This window comes from Hemitrygon akajei, chromosome 4 (genome assembly GCF_048418815.1).
Source record: "Hemitrygon akajei chromosome 4, sHemAka1.3, whole genome shotgun sequence".
In the NCBI taxonomy this organism is placed as follows: domain Eukaryota; kingdom Metazoa; phylum Chordata; class Chondrichthyes; order Myliobatiformes; family Dasyatidae; genus Hemitrygon; species Hemitrygon akajei.
Window position 1 is genome coordinate 37,183,326 of NC_133127.1, and position 20,385 is coordinate 37,203,710.

The following is a 20,385-nucleotide window of genomic DNA, read 5'->3' on the forward strand; positions in this document are numbered from 1 at the left end:
TATATCTTTCACTTCTATGCAATTAAAGCTCTGTGTCACATGCTTTGCCATAGGTTACTATATTAAAGGAGGTGTACAGTTGCAAGCTGTTTAAGCCATAGTCACAAGTCTTGACATTTATGAGGTATGATTACAGAGTAATCCAGCATACAACATGTCCTTTGACCCTGTTCATTCAGGCTGAACAAGCTGCCTTTCTCAAAGATTCAAAGTATATTTATTATCAAAGTATGTATGCAGTACAGGTTTTGCTTGTATTTGACCAATATCCCCCTAGACCTTTCCTATCCATGAACCTGTCCAAATGTCTATCTGTAAGATCAATCCTCAGCCTCCTATGTTCCAGGGACAATAGCTCTAGTCTATCTAGTAACTCAAGCCCTCGTGCAGCAGAAAATGCAATAAGATAGCTAGTTGCAATTTTCTGCATTTGGCCCATTTCCCTCCAAGCCTCACCCCTTCATGTACCTATCCAAGTGCTTCTTAAATAATACTGTTGTTCATGCCTCAACCTCTTCTTCTGGCTGCTCATTACATGTACTCACCACCCTCGTTCTTATTAATGCAGATAATTTTTGACAAATTTTGAGAACTGTGTAATATTTTAAGATGGTATCCAGATGGGTGGACTTTAGTAGATCAAGATGTGGTAGTAGCACAAGTCAATAGTAGAACTGAAAGCCATTCAGTCCTTCAAGCTTGTTTTAATACTCAATCAGTTCATGGCTAATCTCTATTCTTACTCATTTCTCTGCCTTAGTTTCTTAACTCGAATGGTCTTGCCCAACAAAACCTATCAACCCCAGTTCTGTTAACTTTTGATCTTCCAGTGAATGCGCACAGTAAGGGATTCTCAAATGAAAACAAATTTTGTTTTCATTTGAGTGATAAGCATTGAGCAGACTCTTAGGGGATTGCTGCTCCCTTTCATCAAAACATCAATCTGATAATGCGAAAGAGGCCTTAGTCTTATTAGAGTCTCATTTAAGAGGTAGCCGCACTTATAGTTTTGTGCTCCTCAGTATCATAGTTGAGTACAGACTGGAATATGTACTCAATGTCTCTGATGTCTCCTTCATCAGAGTCATTTAGAGTCATAGGGAAGTACAGCATATAAGCAGAACCTACGGCCCATCTAATCCAGGCCAATACCATTTAAACTGCCTACTCCCATTAACCTGCACCTGGACTGTAGCCCTCCATATCCCTACCATCTATGTACGGCTGTACCTATCCAAACTTCTCTCAAACGTTGAAATCGAGCTCACATGGACTACTTTGCTGGCAGCTCATTCCTCACTCTCACAACAGTTCACCCTGACTTGGGTCAGAATTACATTTATTCTCTCCTTGTGTGATTTCTCCTGTCCTATTGCTTGCCTGTTGTTGCTCCACTATTTCCATAGAGCATAGAACAGTACAGCACGGAACAGACCCTTTAGCCCATAATATTATGCCAAACTACTTAAACTTGTAATTAAATGTCTAATTCCTTCTACCTACGCAATGTCCATATCCCTCCATTCTCTGCACATTCATATGCCTATCTAAGATCTGTAATGGCCACAACATCAAGTGCTGATCCACACTCTAGCTCATCCGCTTTGTTCATAATACTCCTCGCATTAAAATAGACACATCTCAAACCATCGGTCTGAGCGCATCCCTTCTCTATCATCTACCTATCCTCCCTCTCGCACTGTCTTCCACTGTCAACTGGGTTATTTGTTCAACAGCTTGTTAATTATCAATCATAAAGATGTGGAATGGTCTAGTGTTTCCTATATTGTACTCTGTGCTTTGTGAGACAGAAGTTACTAAGTTATAATGACATTCTAGTAACAGTTCACTGTATTTAACTTGTAAAATGAAATGCCTCATAATTTGTAGATTAAGATAGATGTGATGCAAGATATAAGGCACCTTCAAGCACTTACCACCAAGTTCAAGGACAGCTTCTATTCAGCTGTCGTAAGACTATTGAACAGTCCCCTAGTATGATAAGATGGAGTCATGACCTGGCAATCTACCTTGATATGGCCTTGCACCTTATTATTTATCTGCACTTCTCTTTCTTTGGAACTGTAACACTTTATTCTGCACTCTGTTTTCCATTTTCTATTGTATTACATCAGTACACTGATGTAATGGAATAATCTATAAGGATGGCATGCAAAACAAAGTTTATCACTGTATCTTGGAACATGTGACAGTAATAAACCAAATTACCATTAACTAAATTTTGATTCGCTGTTCTTGGCCATGATGGAGTCCCTAATACCTTTGAAGATTCCTAGTGGACCCAGCTGGAATGGTTTCTTTTCCTGCCTGTCCATGTTTAAAACTACAGTAGTTAGTAATTGAGCAACTACAATTGTGCAGACGTCTTGATTAGGGAGTTTAATAAAGAAACAGAATGACTTATTCCATAATGTTAACAAATAAAAGCTTAAGATTGAGAGGTTATGGTAACCTGGTAATCTTAATATGACAGCTGTTAGTACAATTTCTCTCCCTTTCTCTTTACCTCTTGACACTATGAGTTGAAACCAGATTTACTCAGGACAGTCTTGGGGCTGAACCAATGAATGTGAGCTTTGATGACTTGCCCTGGTCACCCTTCCTTAAATTCACCTCTATAGCAGTGGTCCTGTTGATATGCTGGTGACGGACCTTTATCTAACTGCAGTGCCTTTGTATCTGAGACCTTACTTTTAAGGTAAAACCTCACTATCCTTAAACAGCTGATATTAAGTTTCTCCTTTACTCCAAAGCAGCTTCTCACACAAACATCCCCTCCTGGCTTTAGCAAACGGGACATAAATCCTTCTTACACACTTTGTCTGGCATCTGCACTGGCTATTCAATAGAATTTTAATGTTACAAAATCACAATTATGAATTACATTCCAATGGTTGAGGACAATTCCAGTAGTTTCAATGGATTTTCGGATGGGAAGTGGGTTTCAATGGAATTAAATATTCAAAATGGAGTTGCATTTCAAATGTGAAAATGCAGACTTTAAAATTTCTACACTCATAATTCTGTTGAAACCATCTAACCACATAGTAATGTGAAATATTATTTGTAAATAAACAATCTTTGAGTCACACAGTAGGGTTTCCAATTATGGTCTCTGTTTATTTGCTTAAAGTAATCTTAATGGTTTTTGACTCAATTGCTTCAGGCTATTATTTCCAAAGCCCTGGCTACCAACCCAGACACATGGAGCCTGTATTTATGACTATGTTGTGAACAACATACTTGTGGATATTCATAAACCACAAGAGGTCAGAGAAGAAAGGACATGGTTAAACTTCAGCAAATACATTTCTTTTCTGTCTGCTTCTGTCTGTCTCTGTCCTCCACCCCCACATGCTTTCATCTCCCTGTCTGCCTCTGTCCTTCACCTACGCCTGCCTCCACCTTCCTCTCTGTCTGTTTCTTACATTTTAAATTTGCAGAGCCTTTGGTTCTCTCATTAAACTTGACCGCTTCTGGACTTGAGCCATAAACTGACTCTAATATACATCTTCCTGGTCGTTTAAGGTCGCTACAGTTAATTTGCATCCTGCAGATATGACCACTGTGATGTTTATGAAATTGCCTGATGATCAATGTTATAGACCTTTTACAGAACTGTAGAATTATTATGGCACAGAAAGATGCTATTTGGATAAACTCCATTATTTCCATTCTACTGCTCTTTCCTTGTAACTTTCCAATGTGGAGTATTGTGGGTAGTTTTGAGCCCCTTATCTTTGAGATGTGCTGGCATTGGAGAGGGTCCAGAGGTTTACAACAATGATCCTGTGAATGAAAGGGTTAACGTATGATGAGTGTTTTATAGCTCTAAGCCTGTATTAAAAGACTGAAGGAGGATCTCATTGAAAACTACGGAAAGTGAAAGACCTAGATAGAGTGGACATGGAGAAGATGTTTAAAATAGTGGGAGAGTCCAGGTCAACAGGGCACAGCCTCAGAATAGAACAGAGGCTATGTAGAAGGAGATGAGAACAGAGATGAGAAAGAATTACTTTAGTCAGAGGGTGGTAAATCTGTGGAATTCATTGCCACAGATGACTGTGGAGGCCAAGTCATTAAAGCAGGGTTGATTGGTTCTTGATTAGTCAGGGTATTAAAGACTACGAAGAGAATACAGAAGAATAGAGTTGTGAGGGAAAATAAATCAGCCACGATCAAATCGTGAAGCAGACTTGATGGGCGGTATGGCCTAATTCTGCTCCTGTGTCTTTTGATCTAATATGTGCTGTAATTGTATCTGTATCAGAGGTATGAGGAAACAGAAACCACTGAGCATGAAAAAGGCAAAAGAAATAGACAGAAGTCTCATTGGAGAGCTGTCTCAGCTTCTTTAGGTTCAGCATTCCCTGGAACAGCAGTGGCAGTGAATTCAACAAGAAAATGAAAATAAAGAAAACGTGAAAAAGATGCTGAATATCTAAAGAAACCCATTTTAACTTGGAAATGTTTTCTCTTTCCGTAGATGAAACCTGATCTGCCGAGTATTTCCAGCTACTTCTGTTTTTTGCTTTAGATTTCCAGCACCTGCAGTACTTTTCGTTTGTACAAAGTGGCGCAATGAGTAGCACTCTGCGAATGATCACAAATCTTTATTTTAAATTCCACTGCAAAACGTTGAACACAAAAATCTGCGCTGAAGCTTCAGTGAGACATGACTGCACCATATTGCAAACAAACTGCTAAAACAAAACTCTTTCTGCTTTTTCTTAAATCAAAAAAACTCAACAGTTCTCTTGAAGTCCTGGACAATATTTTACCTCTGATACAGCGTTGCTTAAGTGTATTATTGGGTCATTGCTGCTTACACAATGTTCCTGTGCACAAATTATGTGTTCTGTTTTCGTTAGAATGGTGACTGCCCTTTAAAAGTGGTTGCAGATCACTTTGAGGCTTTCCATTTCCAACAAGGATTATTAGAACTGGAATCTCTTTTTTTATCTGTATCTGGGTACGTGCAGAACTCCTGTAAGCTGTCTAACCATTTTTACTTTTCTGGCCACGTCACTTTAATCACTTGCTGGTAACTAGTCAGCAGTTCTCTGTATCTGATACTCATCACTGACTTGATTGTGCATGTTTGGACTGATGGATTTTACTATTGCATCATAAGAGACCATTGTAGTGTGTGTTAACTTGACTTGGGAACAGTTTAGTTCATCTGTATGTTCGAGGATTAATGCTAGAGATAATTTTGTTATTTATTTGTCTACGTTGCTTGAGCTTTGGGGTGCCACTTTCAATCTGATCTGCCTTTGGGAAACCTATGGCTGGTGTGATATCTACTCAATCACACACCCACTGAACCCTCTACAGAGCAGTACTGGATACTAGAGGTAAGGGTGCTGCTGGAAGAGAGAGGAGTTGAAGAAAACCTGATGGGGGTGAGAGTTGGCATTTACTGGGACACATAGGAAAGACATACAGTAGTTAAACTGGAAAGAGTATAGAGAAGATTTACAATGATGTTGCCAGGATTAAATTGCCTGAGTTATAAGGAGAGGCTGATCAGACTAGGTCTTTTTTCTTTGAAATGTGGGGGAATGAGGGATGAACATAACAGTGTTTGAAATTATGAAAGGCATAAATAAGTTGTATGCAAACAGTCTTTTCCCCAGGGTAGGGAGTCCAAAACTAGGGGGCATAGTTTTAAGGTGAGAAGAAAAAGCTTTAAAAGGGACCTGAGAGGCAATTTCTTCATGAAGAGGGTGGTGAGAATATGGAATGAGCTATCAGAGGAAATTGTTGAGACAAGTACAATTTTATTATTTAAGAAGCACTTTGTTAAGTATTTGGAGTGGTGTTGCTTTGAGAAAATGGACTGAATGCAGGAATTGGGACTAACTTTGTGAGCAATGCAGTTGGGAGGGACTGGTTGGGCTGAAGTGCCTGTATCTTTATGGTATTGCCCTATGACTGTTATGTAAATGAGTAAATTTGCTTTTGGATCTGTAAATTTATTCTCTTGTCTAGGTTTTGCCTGGTGTAACCAGTCAGCTGCTGATATGAATTCTACCAGCGCAATGCATGGAGATAAGTATTTATGTGGACAAAGGCAGCAGGTAAATTGCACAGGTAAGAAAGCTGAACTGGTAGAGCATGTGTACAATAAAATGGTACACAGATATTACTTGTGTGATGTGGTGAATTTCACAAGCCTTTGAGGTGATTTAGTCCTGAAATCCGAAGATCATGTGATAATCAGTCAAGATGATGAAAGGAATCGAGTGGGTTGATAAAGAGAACCTTAAAAACAAGTGGAAATCTAGAACATTTCATCTCAGCTGTTGATTTTATGGGAGTAGGTGTTTTTCATTAGGTAAAATGTAACTATGCCAAGGTAAATGGAATGAAGAGGATATTAACTACAAAGAAGTGGAGTGGCAGAATAGGTCCATGATGTCAAATATTTGATTGATTAGAAGTCACTGTAGAAAGTTGTGCTCAGACATTGGCTAAGAATGGTAAAACTGTGGTTTAATGTATTCAAGTGAGTATTAACTCTGCATGGGAGTTCACTCAATGTTTATTTCTTACAAAGTCTTCAGTCACAGTAGAAGTCTTGGTAATTGGTTAATTATTGTCACGTGCTATCATACGGGTAACATCACATCAGTACACTAAGGTGTACAAGGGAGAAGTAATAACAGAATGCAGAATAAAATGTTAGTTGCAAAGAAAGTACAGCGCAGGCAGACAATGAGGTGCAAGGTCATAACGAGGTTGATTGTTGAAAGGAGCATCTAGAGAGGTAGAGTGAGAAGAGAGTGCCTGTGTCTGTGGACCAGACAGCTGAAGGCATAGTTGGATTCGAGTGTGATCCATTTTATATTAGGGGAATGTTCAATGGTCTTTTAACAGTGGGATAGATGCTGCCCTTGAGCCTGATGATTCATACTTCCAGGCTTTTGTATCTTCTGCCCAGTGGGAGAGGGAAGAAAAGATAATATCTAGGTTGGGTGGAGTCTTACAGTACGTTGGCTGCTTTATCAGGTGTGTAAACAGAGTTCATGGAGAGGAGGCTGATCTTTGTGATGTGCTGAGCTGTGTCCACAACCGTCTGCAGTTTCTTGCATTATTAGGCAGAGCAGTTGGCATACCATGCACGATTCTTCAGGATAGGATGCTTTGGTCATGGTGAAAGGAGACATACCAAGTTTCTTTAGCCTCCTGATGAATTGGAGGCACTGGTGCAGCCATGCGTCTCCCCAATGACTGCAGCAGGTTGGTGGAAGTAAGAGTTATTTAGGAAAGTAGTGAATTTGCAAAATCAATGATTTTGCACTCATCCCAATGGGGGGGGGGGCAAAACGCTGAAGTGCTCTGTGGGAGGTTATTAAACAATTAGACCAGGATCAAATATGGGGCCAGATAACCAAACATCTAGAGGGTTGGAAGGAACATCTTGCAGTCAAAATAAATTTATTAGCAAGGTAAGTATATATTACCATATATTATGAAATTTATTTTAGAAACATAGAAGCAGAAAACCTACAGTGCAATACAGGCCCTTCGTCCCACAAAGCCAAACATGTCTCTACCTATGGGTAACCCTAGAAATTACTAGGGTTACCCATAGCCCTCTATTTTTCTAAGCTCCATGTACCTATCCAAAAGTCTCTTAAAAGACCCTATCGTATCTGCCTCCACCACTGTTGCTGGCAGCCCATTCCACGCACTCACCACTCTCTGTGTAAAAAAAAAACAAACCGAAAAAAAACCCAACTTACCCCTGACATCTCCTCTGTACCTACTCCTCAGCACCTTAAACCTGTGTCCTCGTGGCAACCATTTCAGCCCTGGGAAAAAGCCTCTGACTATCCACACAATCAATGCCTCTCATCATCTTGTACACCTCTATCAGGTCACCTGTCATCCTCTGGCGCTCCAAGGAGAGAAGTCTGAGTTCACTCAACCTGTTTTCATAAGATATGCTCCCCAATCCAGGCAACATCCTTGTAAATCTCCTCTGCACCCTTTCTATGGTTTCCACATCCTTCCTGTAGTAAGGGGACCAGAATTGAGCACAGTACTCCAAGTGGGGTCTGACCAGGGTCCTATATAGCTGCAACATTACCTCTCAGCTCCTAAACTCGGTCCCACGATTGATGAAGGCTAATGCACCATATGCCTTCTTAACCACAGGGTCAACCTGCGCAGCAGCTTTGAGTGTCCTATGGACTTGGACCCCAAGATCCCTCTGATCCTCCACACTGCCAAGAGTCTTACCATTAATACTAGATTCTGCCATCATATTTGACCTACCAAAATGAACCACTTCACATTTATGTGGGTTGAACTCCATCTGCCACTTCTCAGCCCGGTTTTGCATCCTGTTGATGTCCTGCTGTAACCTCTGACAGCCCTCTACATTATCCACAACACCTCCAACAATTTTTCGCAGACATTTACAGTAAAATAAAGAAATACAATAGAATTTATGAAAAACTATACATAAACAAAGACTGACAAATTAGGGATATACATGGGTGGAAAGGATTAGGAGGAGAGTTCCAGTGTCTGTGGGCCAGGCAGCTGAAGGAATAGTTGGATTTGAATATGATTCAGCTACAGAGTTGGGGGAATACAAAGATTCCAGAGAGTTGTGTGTAAGGAGCAGGGTGAAGGGTGAAGGCTTGGAAAGATGTGGAAATGGCATTGAGATTTTCAGAGTTGTGACATTGCTTAACTGGGTGGTGGTGCCTGTCAGCAGCTGAGAGGGGGTGTAGTTTAAGACACAGCAGTGAGCTGAGGTTTGCACAATGAAAAACAACTGTTCTTTATTAATTGGAACTCTTATTGTATGATCCTGCTGAACCATGTTTTTTACATTACAACAGTGACTCCACTTTTAGATGCCCTTTATTGGGTGTGAGGTTCACAGGGGTTAGACCTGATCAAATGCATGATATTCCTGTAAGGAATGCAAATCCTGGATAATTTATTTTACGTTGTCTGGATAATTTTCCTTTACTGTATGTTACCAACACTGTGATGAAGTGCCCTGAGACCGAGAAAACATGAGACCAAGAGCAGTGGAGAGCAGGATAGTGTAATGCTCTTCTTGTGCAATGTGGGGAAGCAGTGTCCTCCAGTGTCCCTGGCGACAGACCATATTGAGGAATTGGAGCTGGGAGCTGGATGAACTCCAGATCATTCAGGAGGTTGAGGGGGGGTTGATCGACAGGATGTACTGGAAGGTAGTTACACCCAAAGTGCAAGCTACATGTAACTGGGTCAGAAAGAGGAAAGACAATAGGCAGCCAGTGCAGAGTACCCTTGTGGCTGTCCCCCTCAATAACAGTTAAACCACTTTGGATATAGTTGGGGGGGGCGGGGTGTAGAATAACCTCGCAGAGGGGAACCACGGCAGTCAGTCCTTTGGCACTGAGTCTGGCTCTGTGGCTCAGAGGGGAAGAGGGGGACAAGAGAAGAGTTGTAGTGATAGGTGATTAAATGGTTTGGGGAACAGGCAGGAAGTTCTGTGGACGAGAATGCAATTCCTAGATGGTATGTTGCCTCCTGGGTGCCAGGCTCAGAGACATTTTGGATCAAGTCCACATTATTCTTAAGAGGGATGGTGAGCAGCCAGAGGTCATAGTCCACGTCAGTACCAATGGCACAGGTAAGTATGGTGATGAGGTCCTGCAAAGTGAGTTCAGAGAATTAGGTGCGAAGTTAAAGGATAGGACCTTCACAGTTGTGATCTCAGGATTGCTACCCGTGCCTTGTGCTAGTGAGGCTATTAAAAGGAAGACATTATGGTTAAACACATAATTAAGTAAATAGTGCAGGAGGGAGGCTTCATATTTTTGGATCATTGGGCTCTTTTCCAGGGAACATGGAACTCGTACAGGTGGGATGGTTTGCAACTGAACTGGGGGACTAATATCCTTGCGGGAAGGTTTGCTAGTGCTGCACGAGAGGGTTAAAGCTAGAGTTGCAGAAGGATGGAAAACAGAGCACCAGAACTGACAATTGTGGAGAAGGATGTTGTTAAGCCTTTGGAAAAGTCAGGAATCAAAAGTTTGAGAATGGTTGGATGAATGTTCTGAGTTGTGTGTATTTAAATGCAAGTGGTATTGTAAGAAAGGGAGATGAGCTCAGGGAAGCATCAGCATGCACAATTATGATATTGCAGCCGTTAGTGAGTCTTGGTTGCAGGAGGCGCAGGACTGGCAGCTCAGTTTTACCTGGTTCTGTTGTTTTGGATGTGATAGTGCAGGAAGGATTAAAGGGGGAGTGGTGACATTATCAGTCAGGGAAAATGTCATGGCAATGCTCAGACTGGAGAGCTTGTTTACTGAGGCTATATGGGTGGAACCGAGGAATAAGAAAGGGATGACCACGTTCATAGGATTGTATTATAGACCACCCAATAATCAGTGGGATTTAAAGTAGCAAATTTGTAGAGAGATTGCAGACTGTTGCAAGAAACATAAAGTTGTGATAATAGGTGATTTTAACTTGCCACATATTGATTGGGACTCCCATACTGTAAAAGGGCTGGATGGGATAGAGTTTATAAGATGTGTAGAGGATAGTTTCCTTAATCGGTATTTAGAGGTCTCAAATAGAGCAATAGTAGTGCAATAGTAGATCCTCTATTAGGGAATGAGACCGGGCAGGTGACAGACATTTGTGTCGGGGAACATTTTGTATTTAGTGATCATAATGATCATTTAGTTTCAATACAATTATTAAAAGGATAGGGATAATCCTTGGGTTGAGATTCTAAATTACAGAAAAGTCAATTTTGATGGTAGCAGAATCGAATTGACTTTATTTCTTAAATCCTTCACATACACGAGGAGTCAAAATCTTTACATTACATCTTCGTCTGAATGTGGAATATGCAAATTATAGTAATTTGTAATAAATGTATGTACAGTAAGATATACAACAGAACAGTCAATATAGCATAGAATTACAATTGTATCAGCATGAATTAAGCAGTCTGATGGCCTGGTGGAAGAAGCTGTCCCGGAGTCTATTGGTACTGACTTTTATGCTGTGGTACCATTTCTTGGATGGTAGCAGCTGGAACAGTTTGTTGTTGGGGTCCCCAATGATCGTTCGGGCCCTTTGTACACACCTGTCGCTGTAAATGTCCTGAATAGTGGGAAGCTCACATTCACAGATGTGCTGGGCTGTCTGCACCACTCTATGCAGAGTCCTGCGACTGAGGGTACAGTTTCCATACCAGACAATGATACAACCAGTCAGGATGCTCTCAGTTGTGCCCCTGTAGAAAATCCTTATGATTTGGGACTCATGCCGAACTTATTCAACCATCTGGGGTAAAAGAAGCGCTGTTGTGCTTTTTTCACCACACTGCTGGTATGTACAGACCAAGTGAGATCCTCGGTGATGTGTATACTGAGGAACTTGAAGTTGTTCACCCTCTCAACCCCAGATCCATTGATGTTAATAGGGGTTAGCCAGTCTCCATTCCTCTTGTAGTCCACAACCTCCTCCTGTGTTTTTGTGACATTGAGGTAGAGGTTGTTTTCTTGACACCACTGTGCAAGAGTGATGTCGTCTTCCCTGTAGGCTGCCTCGTTATTATTTGAGATAAGGCCAATCAACGTATCATCAGCAAATTTAATTAGCAAATTAGAGCTATGGTATACAGAGAGTAGAGGAGGGGGCTTAGGATATAGCTCCTGGGGCTCTTATGTTGAGGATCAGAGGGGCAGAGGTGAGGGAGCCTGCTTACCACCTGCCAGCAACCTAACGGGAAGTCCAGGATCCAGCTGCACAAGTCAGGGTGAAGGCCGAGGTCTCTGAGCTTCTTGTTGAGCCTGGAGGGAATTATGGTGTTGAATGCTGAACTGTAGTCCAAGAACAGCATTCTCGCATAAGCATCCTTCTTCTCCAGGTGTGTAAGGACGGTGTGTAGAGCTATGGTTATTTATCATGTATCGATCGGTTGCGTCAGTATGTGAATTGTAGGGGGTCCATTGTAGGTGGTAGCATACTGCAGATGTAGTCCTCAAACATCCTCTCAAAGCATTTGCTTATTATTGAGTTGAGTGTGACAGGACACCAGTTGTTCAGACATGTTACCTTGGTCTTTTTAGGTACAGGGATAATGGTGGATGTCTTGAAGCAGGAGGGCACTCTATACTGGGAGAAGGAGAGATTAAAAATGTCTGCAAACTCACCAGCCAGTTGTGCTGCGCACATCCTGAGTACCCGCCTTGGGGTGCCGTCCAGTCTGGAAACATTGCAGCTGTTCACTAGTTGGAAACACCTGTGTACTTCAGCCCCAGAGATTACCAAGGTGCAGATTGCATCGGTGGATCCCCTTGGGGTTTCAGTGTTGGCGACATTGAACCGAGCGTAAAAAAAAAAAATTAGCTCATCTGGGAGATAGGCAGCGATGTTGGCAGCACCACTGCATTTAGCTTTGAAGTCTGCGATGGTGTGCAGACCTTGCCATAAGCGGCGTGTGGTGTTGATGGAGAATTGTGCCTGGATCTTGTCCCTGTATTGTCATTTCGCTGCTTTGATGACTTTGTATAGATTCGTAGCTGCATTTCTTGAGTGTCTGGTGGTTACGGATGGTGAAAGCTCTGTCTCACACAATGAGTGCAGTGCGCACAGAACTGTTGATCCAGGGTTTCTGGTTTGCATAGACCCTGACCGAATTTTGGGGTCAAGGTCCTCGATGCACATCCAGATGAAGCTTGTGACCCCTTCCGTGAATTCGGAGACACTCTCATCACAAAAGACATTCCAGTTGATATCATCAAAGCAGTCCTGTGGGATCTAGCAAGTGTGGATTGGGGCAAGTTGTTTTCAGGCAAAGGCATGCTTGGTAAGTGAGGCCTTCAAAAGTGAAATATCAAGGGTACAGTGTTTGTACTGTCTGTTTCTGTCAAAATAGATGACAAGGGTAACAGGTTTAGGGAACCTTGACTGTAAGTATTTGGATAGACTGATTAAGGATGGTCAACATGGCTTTGTGCGTAGTATGTTGTGTCTAACCAGTCTTATAAAGTTTTAAAGGAAGTTGCCAGAAAAACTCATGAAGGAAAGGCAGTGGATGTTGTCAACGTGGATTTTGACAAGGTCCCGCATGCAAGTTAGTTAAGAAGGTTCAGTCACTTGGCCTTCGGGCTGAGGTAGATTAGACTTGGATTAGACTTTGGCTTCATGGGACAAGCCAGAGAGTGGTAGTAGATGGTTGCTTTTCTGACTGGAGGCATGTAACAACTGGTGGGCCACAGGAATCAGTGCTCTTGTCGTTTGTCATCTATATCAATGATCTAGATGATAATGTAGTAAATTGGATCAACAGATTTGCGGATGGCACCAGGATTGGGCCATAATAGACAGCACAGAAGACTATTAAAGATTGCAGCAGATCAGGATCTGCAGGAAAAATGGGCTGAGAGAAAATCTGCTGGAAATCATAGCAACACACACAAAATGCTGGAGGAACTCAGGAGGCCAGGCAGCATCCTTGGAAAAGAGCACAGTCGATGCTCTGGGCCAAGACCCTTCAGCAGGACAAATGGGAGATGGAATTTAATGCAGTATTCACACTTTGGGAAGACAAAGCAAAGTAGGCCTTAGACAGTGAGTGGTAGGGCACTGAGGAGTAAGGTAGAACAGAGGGATCTGGGAATACAGTTTCACAATTCCTTGAAAGTAGTGTTACAAGTGGATAGAGTCATAAAGAGAGCTTTTGGCACGTTGGCCTTCATAACTCAAAGTATTGAGTACAAAAGTTGGGGTGTTATGTTGAAGTTGTGTTAGACGTTGGTGAAACCTAATTTGGAATATTGTGTGCAGAATTCTGGCCCCCTACCTACACAAGGGTATTGCAGATTGAGAGAATGTAGAGCAAAATTACAAGGATGTTGCCAGGACTTGAGGTCCTGAGTTATATCGATAGGTTGAATATGTTTGGACTTTATTCCCTAGAGTTTAGGAGAATCAGGGCAGATTTGATAGAGGTATACAAAACTGAGGAATATAGTTGAGTGAACTTGGCCTTTTCTCCTTGGAGCAACAGAGAATGAGAGGTGACCTGATAGAGGTGTATAAGATGATGAGAGGCATTGATCGTGTGGATAGTCAGGGGCTTTTTCCCCAGTGCTGAAATGGCTAACACGAGAGGGCACAATTTTAAGGTACTTGAAAGTAGATACAGAAGAGATGTCAACGGTAAGATTTTACGCAGAGGGTGGTAAGTGCATGGAATGGGCTGCCGGCATTGGTGGTGGAGGTGAATACAATGGGGTTTTTTAAGAGACTCCTGGATAGGTACATGGAGCTTAGAAAAATAGAGGGCTAGGTGTAACCCCAGGTAATTTCTAAAATAAGTACATGTTCAGTATGGCATTGTGGGCCGAAGGGCCTGTATTGTGCTGGAGGTTTTCTATATTTTTATGTAGATAGGGTAAGTACTAGCAAGCTTTTTCCATTGAGGTTAGTGAGACTAGAACTAGAGGTTAAGGGTTTGTTAACCTGCTCAGTTGAGGAAAAAACACCAGAGACACGAAATTACCTCTGAAACGGTTTTTATTCAGAGGAGAGTTTGCAGCCACACGCACTTCGGGCATAAGGTAGCCAACTCCCAATTTGTCGGTTCACAGAGGTCATACATATACCCAAAAGTGAGGCACTACATTCGCAAATATGGTTACCGATTCAAATTCATCGATTGATTGGCTATTGCATAGCTAAGCACACAAAATACTCGGAATAAGTATAGACACAAGTGGAATACTTGAAATAGGTACAGACGCAAGCAAAACATTCGAAATAGGTATATAGCTCAGATACTTTGCCAGACACATTGTCTTGCGGTAGCAAGGTTCCCTTTATTTATGGTTGCCATATTCATCTGGCACTCTATTTTAGTTACCTGTTCCCAGTCTTCCTACACTTCCCCAATTACATACTCTGTCCCCAGTCCTGTACACATTCTTTGCTACACTTACCCCTCGTCCCCCCTTCTAAACGTACCCCTTACCCTCTCCACATTCTCAGGTTAGGAGGTGAAAGGTGAACTGTTTAATGGACCATGAAGGGGACCTTCTTCACTCAGAGGCTGGTGAGAGTGTGAACTATCAGCGGAAGTGGTGGATTCACTTTTGATTTCAACATTAAGAGAAATTTGGATAGGTACATGATGGGAGGAGGGATGGAGGGCTGTTGTCTGGGTACAGGTCAATGGACTAGTTTGTCGTGGACAAGATGGTCTGAAGGGCCTGCTTCTGTGCTGTTGTGTTCTATAACTCTAAGCTCCAAGACTTGGCCTCAAAACCTCCTTGATCCTTGATTTCCTCACTTACAGACACCAGTCAGTTTGGATTGGCAGCAATATCTCTTCCACAATCACCATTGGCACAAATGCACCACAAGGCAGTGTGCTTAGCTCCATGCTATGTTTGTTTATACTTAATACTGAGAGGCTAAGCACAGCTCCAATGCTATATATAAGTTTGCTGACATCACCACTGTCTTTGGCTGAATCAAAAGTAGTGATGAATCAGCATACAGGAGGGAGATTTAAAATCTGATAAGACAAAGGAGTTCTCACCAGCCTCTGAGTGAAGAAGTTCCCCTTCATGGTCCCTTAAACAGTTGGCTGTCCGTGGTGAGTGGGGTGTCGCAGGGGTTGGTGCTGGGCCCACAGCTGTTTACCATTTGCGTTGATTTAGAAGAGAGGATTTAGTGTAGCATAGCAAAATTTGCTGATGACACTAAACTGAGTGGAAAAGCAAGTTGTACAGAGGATGTGGAAAGTCTGCAGAGGGATGTAGATAGGTAAAGTGAGTGGGCCAAGGTTTGGGAGATGGAATACAATGTTGGTAAATGTGAGATCATCCACTTTGGAAGGGATAATAGAAGAGAAGATTATTATTTAAATGGTAAAAGATTGCAGCATGCTGTTGTGCAGGGGAACTTGGGAGTGCTTGTTCATGAATTGCAAAAAGTTGGCTTGCAGTACTGCAGGTTATTAAGAAGGCAAATGGAATGTTGGCCTTCATTGCTAAAGGGATTGAATTCAAGAGGAGAAAGGTCATGCTGCAACTATACAGGGTACTGGTGAGGCCGCACCTGGAGTATTGTGTGCAGTTCTAGTCTCTATACTTGAGGAAGAATATACTGGCTTTGGAGGCAGTGCAGAGGAGGTTCACCTGGTTGATTCCAGAGTTGAAGGGTTTAATCTATGAGGAGAGATTGAATCGCCTGGGACTATACTCTTTGGAGTTCAGAAGAATGAGAGGGGATCTTATAGAAACATACAAAATTTTGAAAGGGATAGATAAGAAAGAAGTAGGAAAGTTGTTTCCACTGGTAGGTGAGACTAGAACTAGGGGACATTGCCTCTAGATTCAGGGGAGAAGATTTAGGATGGAGATGAGGAGAAACTGTTTTTCCCAGAGAGTGGTAAATCTGTGGAATTCTCTGCCCAGGGAAGCAGTTGAGGCTTCCTCACTAAATATATTTAAGAAACAGTTAGATAGTTTTTTACATAGTAAGGGAATTAAGGGTTATGGGGAAAAAGCAGGTAGATGGAGCTGAGTTTACGGACAGATCAGCTATGATCTTCACTCACCCCAACGCTGAACTGATCCCACAAACTATGAACTCGCTGTCAAGGACTCTTCAACTGATGTTCTTGATATTTATTGTTTGCTTATTTATTTATTATATTATTTATTATTTTGTTCTCTTTGTATTTACAGAGTTTGTTGTCTTTTGCACATTGGTGGTTTGTCTTTATTGTGTGTAGTTTTTATTGGTTCTACTTTGTTTCTTTGTAATAACTGTGAAAGCCTGCAAGAAAATGAATCTCAGGGTAGTATATGGTGACATGTATGTACTTAGATAATAAATTTACTTTGAACTTTTGAGAAGGTGGTGGTGAACCACTGCTGTTGATCTGGTGAAGGTGCTCATACGGACCATTGGACTAAAGACACCAAGGGCATTCTGTTTTCCTGCCACTGAGTGGTGTTGTCCTGTAATGCTACCGTTATTGAGCCTGAATTAGGGGACTTATCTGGAGGAACTCAGCAGACAAGGCAGTATCTATGGAGAGAAATAAACAGTTGAATTCCATTCATATGAGGGTCTCAACTCAAAATGTCAACTGTTTATTCCTCTTCATAGGTCCTACCTGATTTGGGGAATCCCTCCATCATTTTGTGTGTGTGTTGGTTAAGATTCTCAGCATCAGTAGAATCTGTTTTGTTTAGGAAACTACTCTGCACTGATGTCACTTTCTGGGACAAACAAAGGCAGATGGAAGATGGCATTAAACATTTGCATTCCAGGGTCTTGGTCCAGTAATTGCCAAGCTGCTTTTGGCGATGATCATTGAAATCCCCAACTAGTGCTCCTCAATGTCCAGCAGCAAGAATTGTTTAGTAGCACCAACAGACTGAGGCTCAGCAAGTCGGAGCTGCAAGACAGGGTCTGTGGTGAGTAGGGAGTGACCAACACCAGAGACAAACATCCATTACCTCATCCTCACCAAGCTCCCTGTGCTAGGTGCATCTGTCCATGGAAGTATTGGTAGAAGTGACCACTACACAGTCCTTGCAGTGACCATTTCTTTTTCATATTGAGGACACCTTCTATTGTGTTATGTGGCACTATAATTATCCAAAACTTAGAACAGATCTGGCATCTCAAAGCTGTGCATCCATAAAGTGTTGTGTGAACCATCAGCAGCAGAAGAGATTAAAGATGAGTTTTATGTGTCACAAGTACATCAAAACTTATAGTGAAATGCACCTTTTGCATCAAATCAAATCGATGGGGGTTGTGCTGAGCAGCCTGTAATGGTCGCCACAGTTCTGGCACCAACATAGCAAGCCCACAACTCGCTAACCCTGTCTGAACCACATGAATATGCATGTGTCAGGTAATTAATATTTCATTGTGATCATATTTAACTCCATTCACTCTGTTGTAGTATTGCTTGAGACTGGGCACAGTAGCACTTCGCTGCCTGCTTGCATTCTGCCTTGCCTGAGAAAATGGACTCTGGAGACAACTGACTCTGAAGAGTAGCAGTATTTGCTTTATTCTTAGTTCTTTTTTGCTGCAGTGTAGGCTTCGTTTTCCATTTGAGAGTTTTAGTTAATGGCCCTGTTGGACCTAGTGTTTATTGTTTTCTTTTCCCTTTAACATTGTTTGCATTAAAATCTGTGAACTATTGATCTGCTTCAGTGTCTCTCACTCCACATTCGGGCCATAGCGGAACTACAATGACAAACCCTAATCTGTACATCTTTGGAATGTGTGTGGAAACAAGAGTACCCAGTGAAAACCCTTGTGGTCATGGAGAGAAGAGAATGTACAAACTCATTTCAAACCACAGTGGGAATCGAACCCTGATCTTGCAGCTGACATTATAAAGTGTTATAAAGTGTTGCTACAGTACGATGCTGCCCATAATGTTCACCACTACAATCTGTAACCTTGTGACCCAACGCATCCTTCACTTTGCCAATACTTTCTGACCAGGGATCAAACCTAGTTTAATGGAAAGTGTAAAAGGATTTGGCTGAAGCAGTACCCTGTGTACCTAAAAAGGATGAGCTGTCAGCTTTGTAGCACTGTAGCTCAAGACAATGTGATCACTATTTAGCAACATTGGATTCAGCTAAGTAATCTCACAAGCAGTAGAGCAGATTCTGGGTCTGCTTCTGTGAATGGGTAAACAATTAAACAGCTGATGAGAGGGGAGGCTCCAGGAACTTCCCTGGTCTTACTGAAGGTGGAGCCCAGCCTGTGGGAGCTGGAGACAAGGCTGAAGTATTCACAACTGTGTTCAGACAGAAGTCCTAAGTAAACCATCTCAGTTTCTCCTGAGATCCCACCGGCACTGAAACCTGTCTCCAGGCAATTTTATATACCGCTGGAGGAACTCAATAGGTCAGGCGGCATCAGTGGAGGGAAAGGGATGGTCAACATCTTTGATTGAGATCTTGCATGAGGACCTGATGTGGGCCTTGTACTAATCCTAATACAGGGATCTCAACCTGAAACATCACTGTACTTTTGCCTTCACAGATTCTGCTCAGCTCAATGAGATTTTCTGGCAGTTTTTTTTTGTTCCTGGTTTCAATATCTGCAGTCTCCAGCCGATTCTGTTTACTTCATGTGATATCAAGGAATGTTTGAGAGTTTTGGGTTCAGCAAAGGTTGAGGAGCCAGGCACCATTCTGAAGAAATAGCTCACCAGAATTAGCTATATCTCTGGCCAAGCTGTTGCAGTCCAATTGCAGCATTGGCATGTGGAAAGCATGTTATTTTGTGTGCATAATGAAGAACTTCAATGCGAGTTCATCTGGAATCAGAAGCTACGATGGTGACAGGATTGCGCGTGCACAGAGTGGAGCAGCAATTCAGTAATAAAAGTGTTCATTAAATGTTAAAAAAGAAAAAATGGAACACGGTAGACTCAAGAAATTGTAATAAAGCCATCAAGAGAGAGCAGTTTAAATTGCCAACACGGGACGAGATCATGTCCTGGTTTACAGGTGCCAAGTGGTTTAGCAAGCTTGACGCATCATCTGGGTTTTGGCAGATGAAACTTGATGAGGCAAATTCAAGGCTGTGTATGTTTAACACACCACAGGGAAGCTATCGCTTTCTTTGGCTACCGTATGAGATCCTGTCTGCACCAGAAGTCTACCATAAAACCGTCCACATGATCTTTGAGGGCATACCTGGTGTGATACCATGATTGATGAAATCATTGTCTGGGGATCCACCAAGGAAGAACATGATACATGACAGATACAGGTGCTTGATGTGAAATGGAATGTCAATTTGAAATTAAGTAAAGGGAAATGTGAGTTTGGTGTGAAGACACTGATCTTAATAGGAGATGTTGTCTCTGAAGAGAGAGTGAAGCTTGACCCAAGAAAGACAATAGAAAAACATGGAGTGGCCCAAGAAAAAGAGGAGGTGAGACTTTTCTTGGGGATGGTGACTTACCTGGTTAAGTTCAGCCCTCAACTGTCGACTGTCAGCACCACTTAGGTCACTTCTTGAGCAGTAAAATGAGTGGAATTTGGTCTCATGAGCAAGAAGAGTGTTTCCAGATGCTGAAAAGAGTCCTAACTGAAGAGCCCATGCTGAAGTTTTACGATTCGGAAAGATGTACTAGGATCCCAGCTGATACATCCCGGCACAGCCTTGGAGCTGTACTACTGCAGCAGCACTTTGACCTATGACCTTTGCATCAAGGGTTTTAACAAGTGTGGAAGCCAACTATGCACAGATAGAGAAAGAGCTTCTCACCAGCACACATGCATGCGAAAGATTCCATCGGGGCATCTATGGATGAACTTTTGAAGT

The 20,385-nt window shown here is 42.1% G+C and overlaps 1 protein-coding gene across 3 annotated transcripts in view; it reads left to right on the top strand.

Moving 5' to 3' along the window:
- Nucleotides 1-20,385, top strand: part of LOC140726249 (probetacellulin-like) — a 65,023-nt gene that overhangs the window by 8,959 nt on the left and 35,679 nt on the right. The window contains exons 1-2 of one of the 3 annotated variants that reach the window (XM_073042362.1): nt 5,340-5,378; nt 6,016-6,117. The exons of 1 other annotated variant lie outside the window; for it this stretch is intronic. In XM_073042362.1, coding sequence (XP_072898463.1) covers nt 6,048-6,117 — 70 coding nt within the window. In that variant the 5' untranslated portion in view covers nt 5,340-5,378; nt 6,016-6,047. Of the gene's footprint in view, nt 1-5,339; nt 5,379-6,015; nt 6,118-20,385 lie in introns of those variants that run through there. One more of the 3 variants, XM_073042361.1, reaches the window with a different exon arrangement.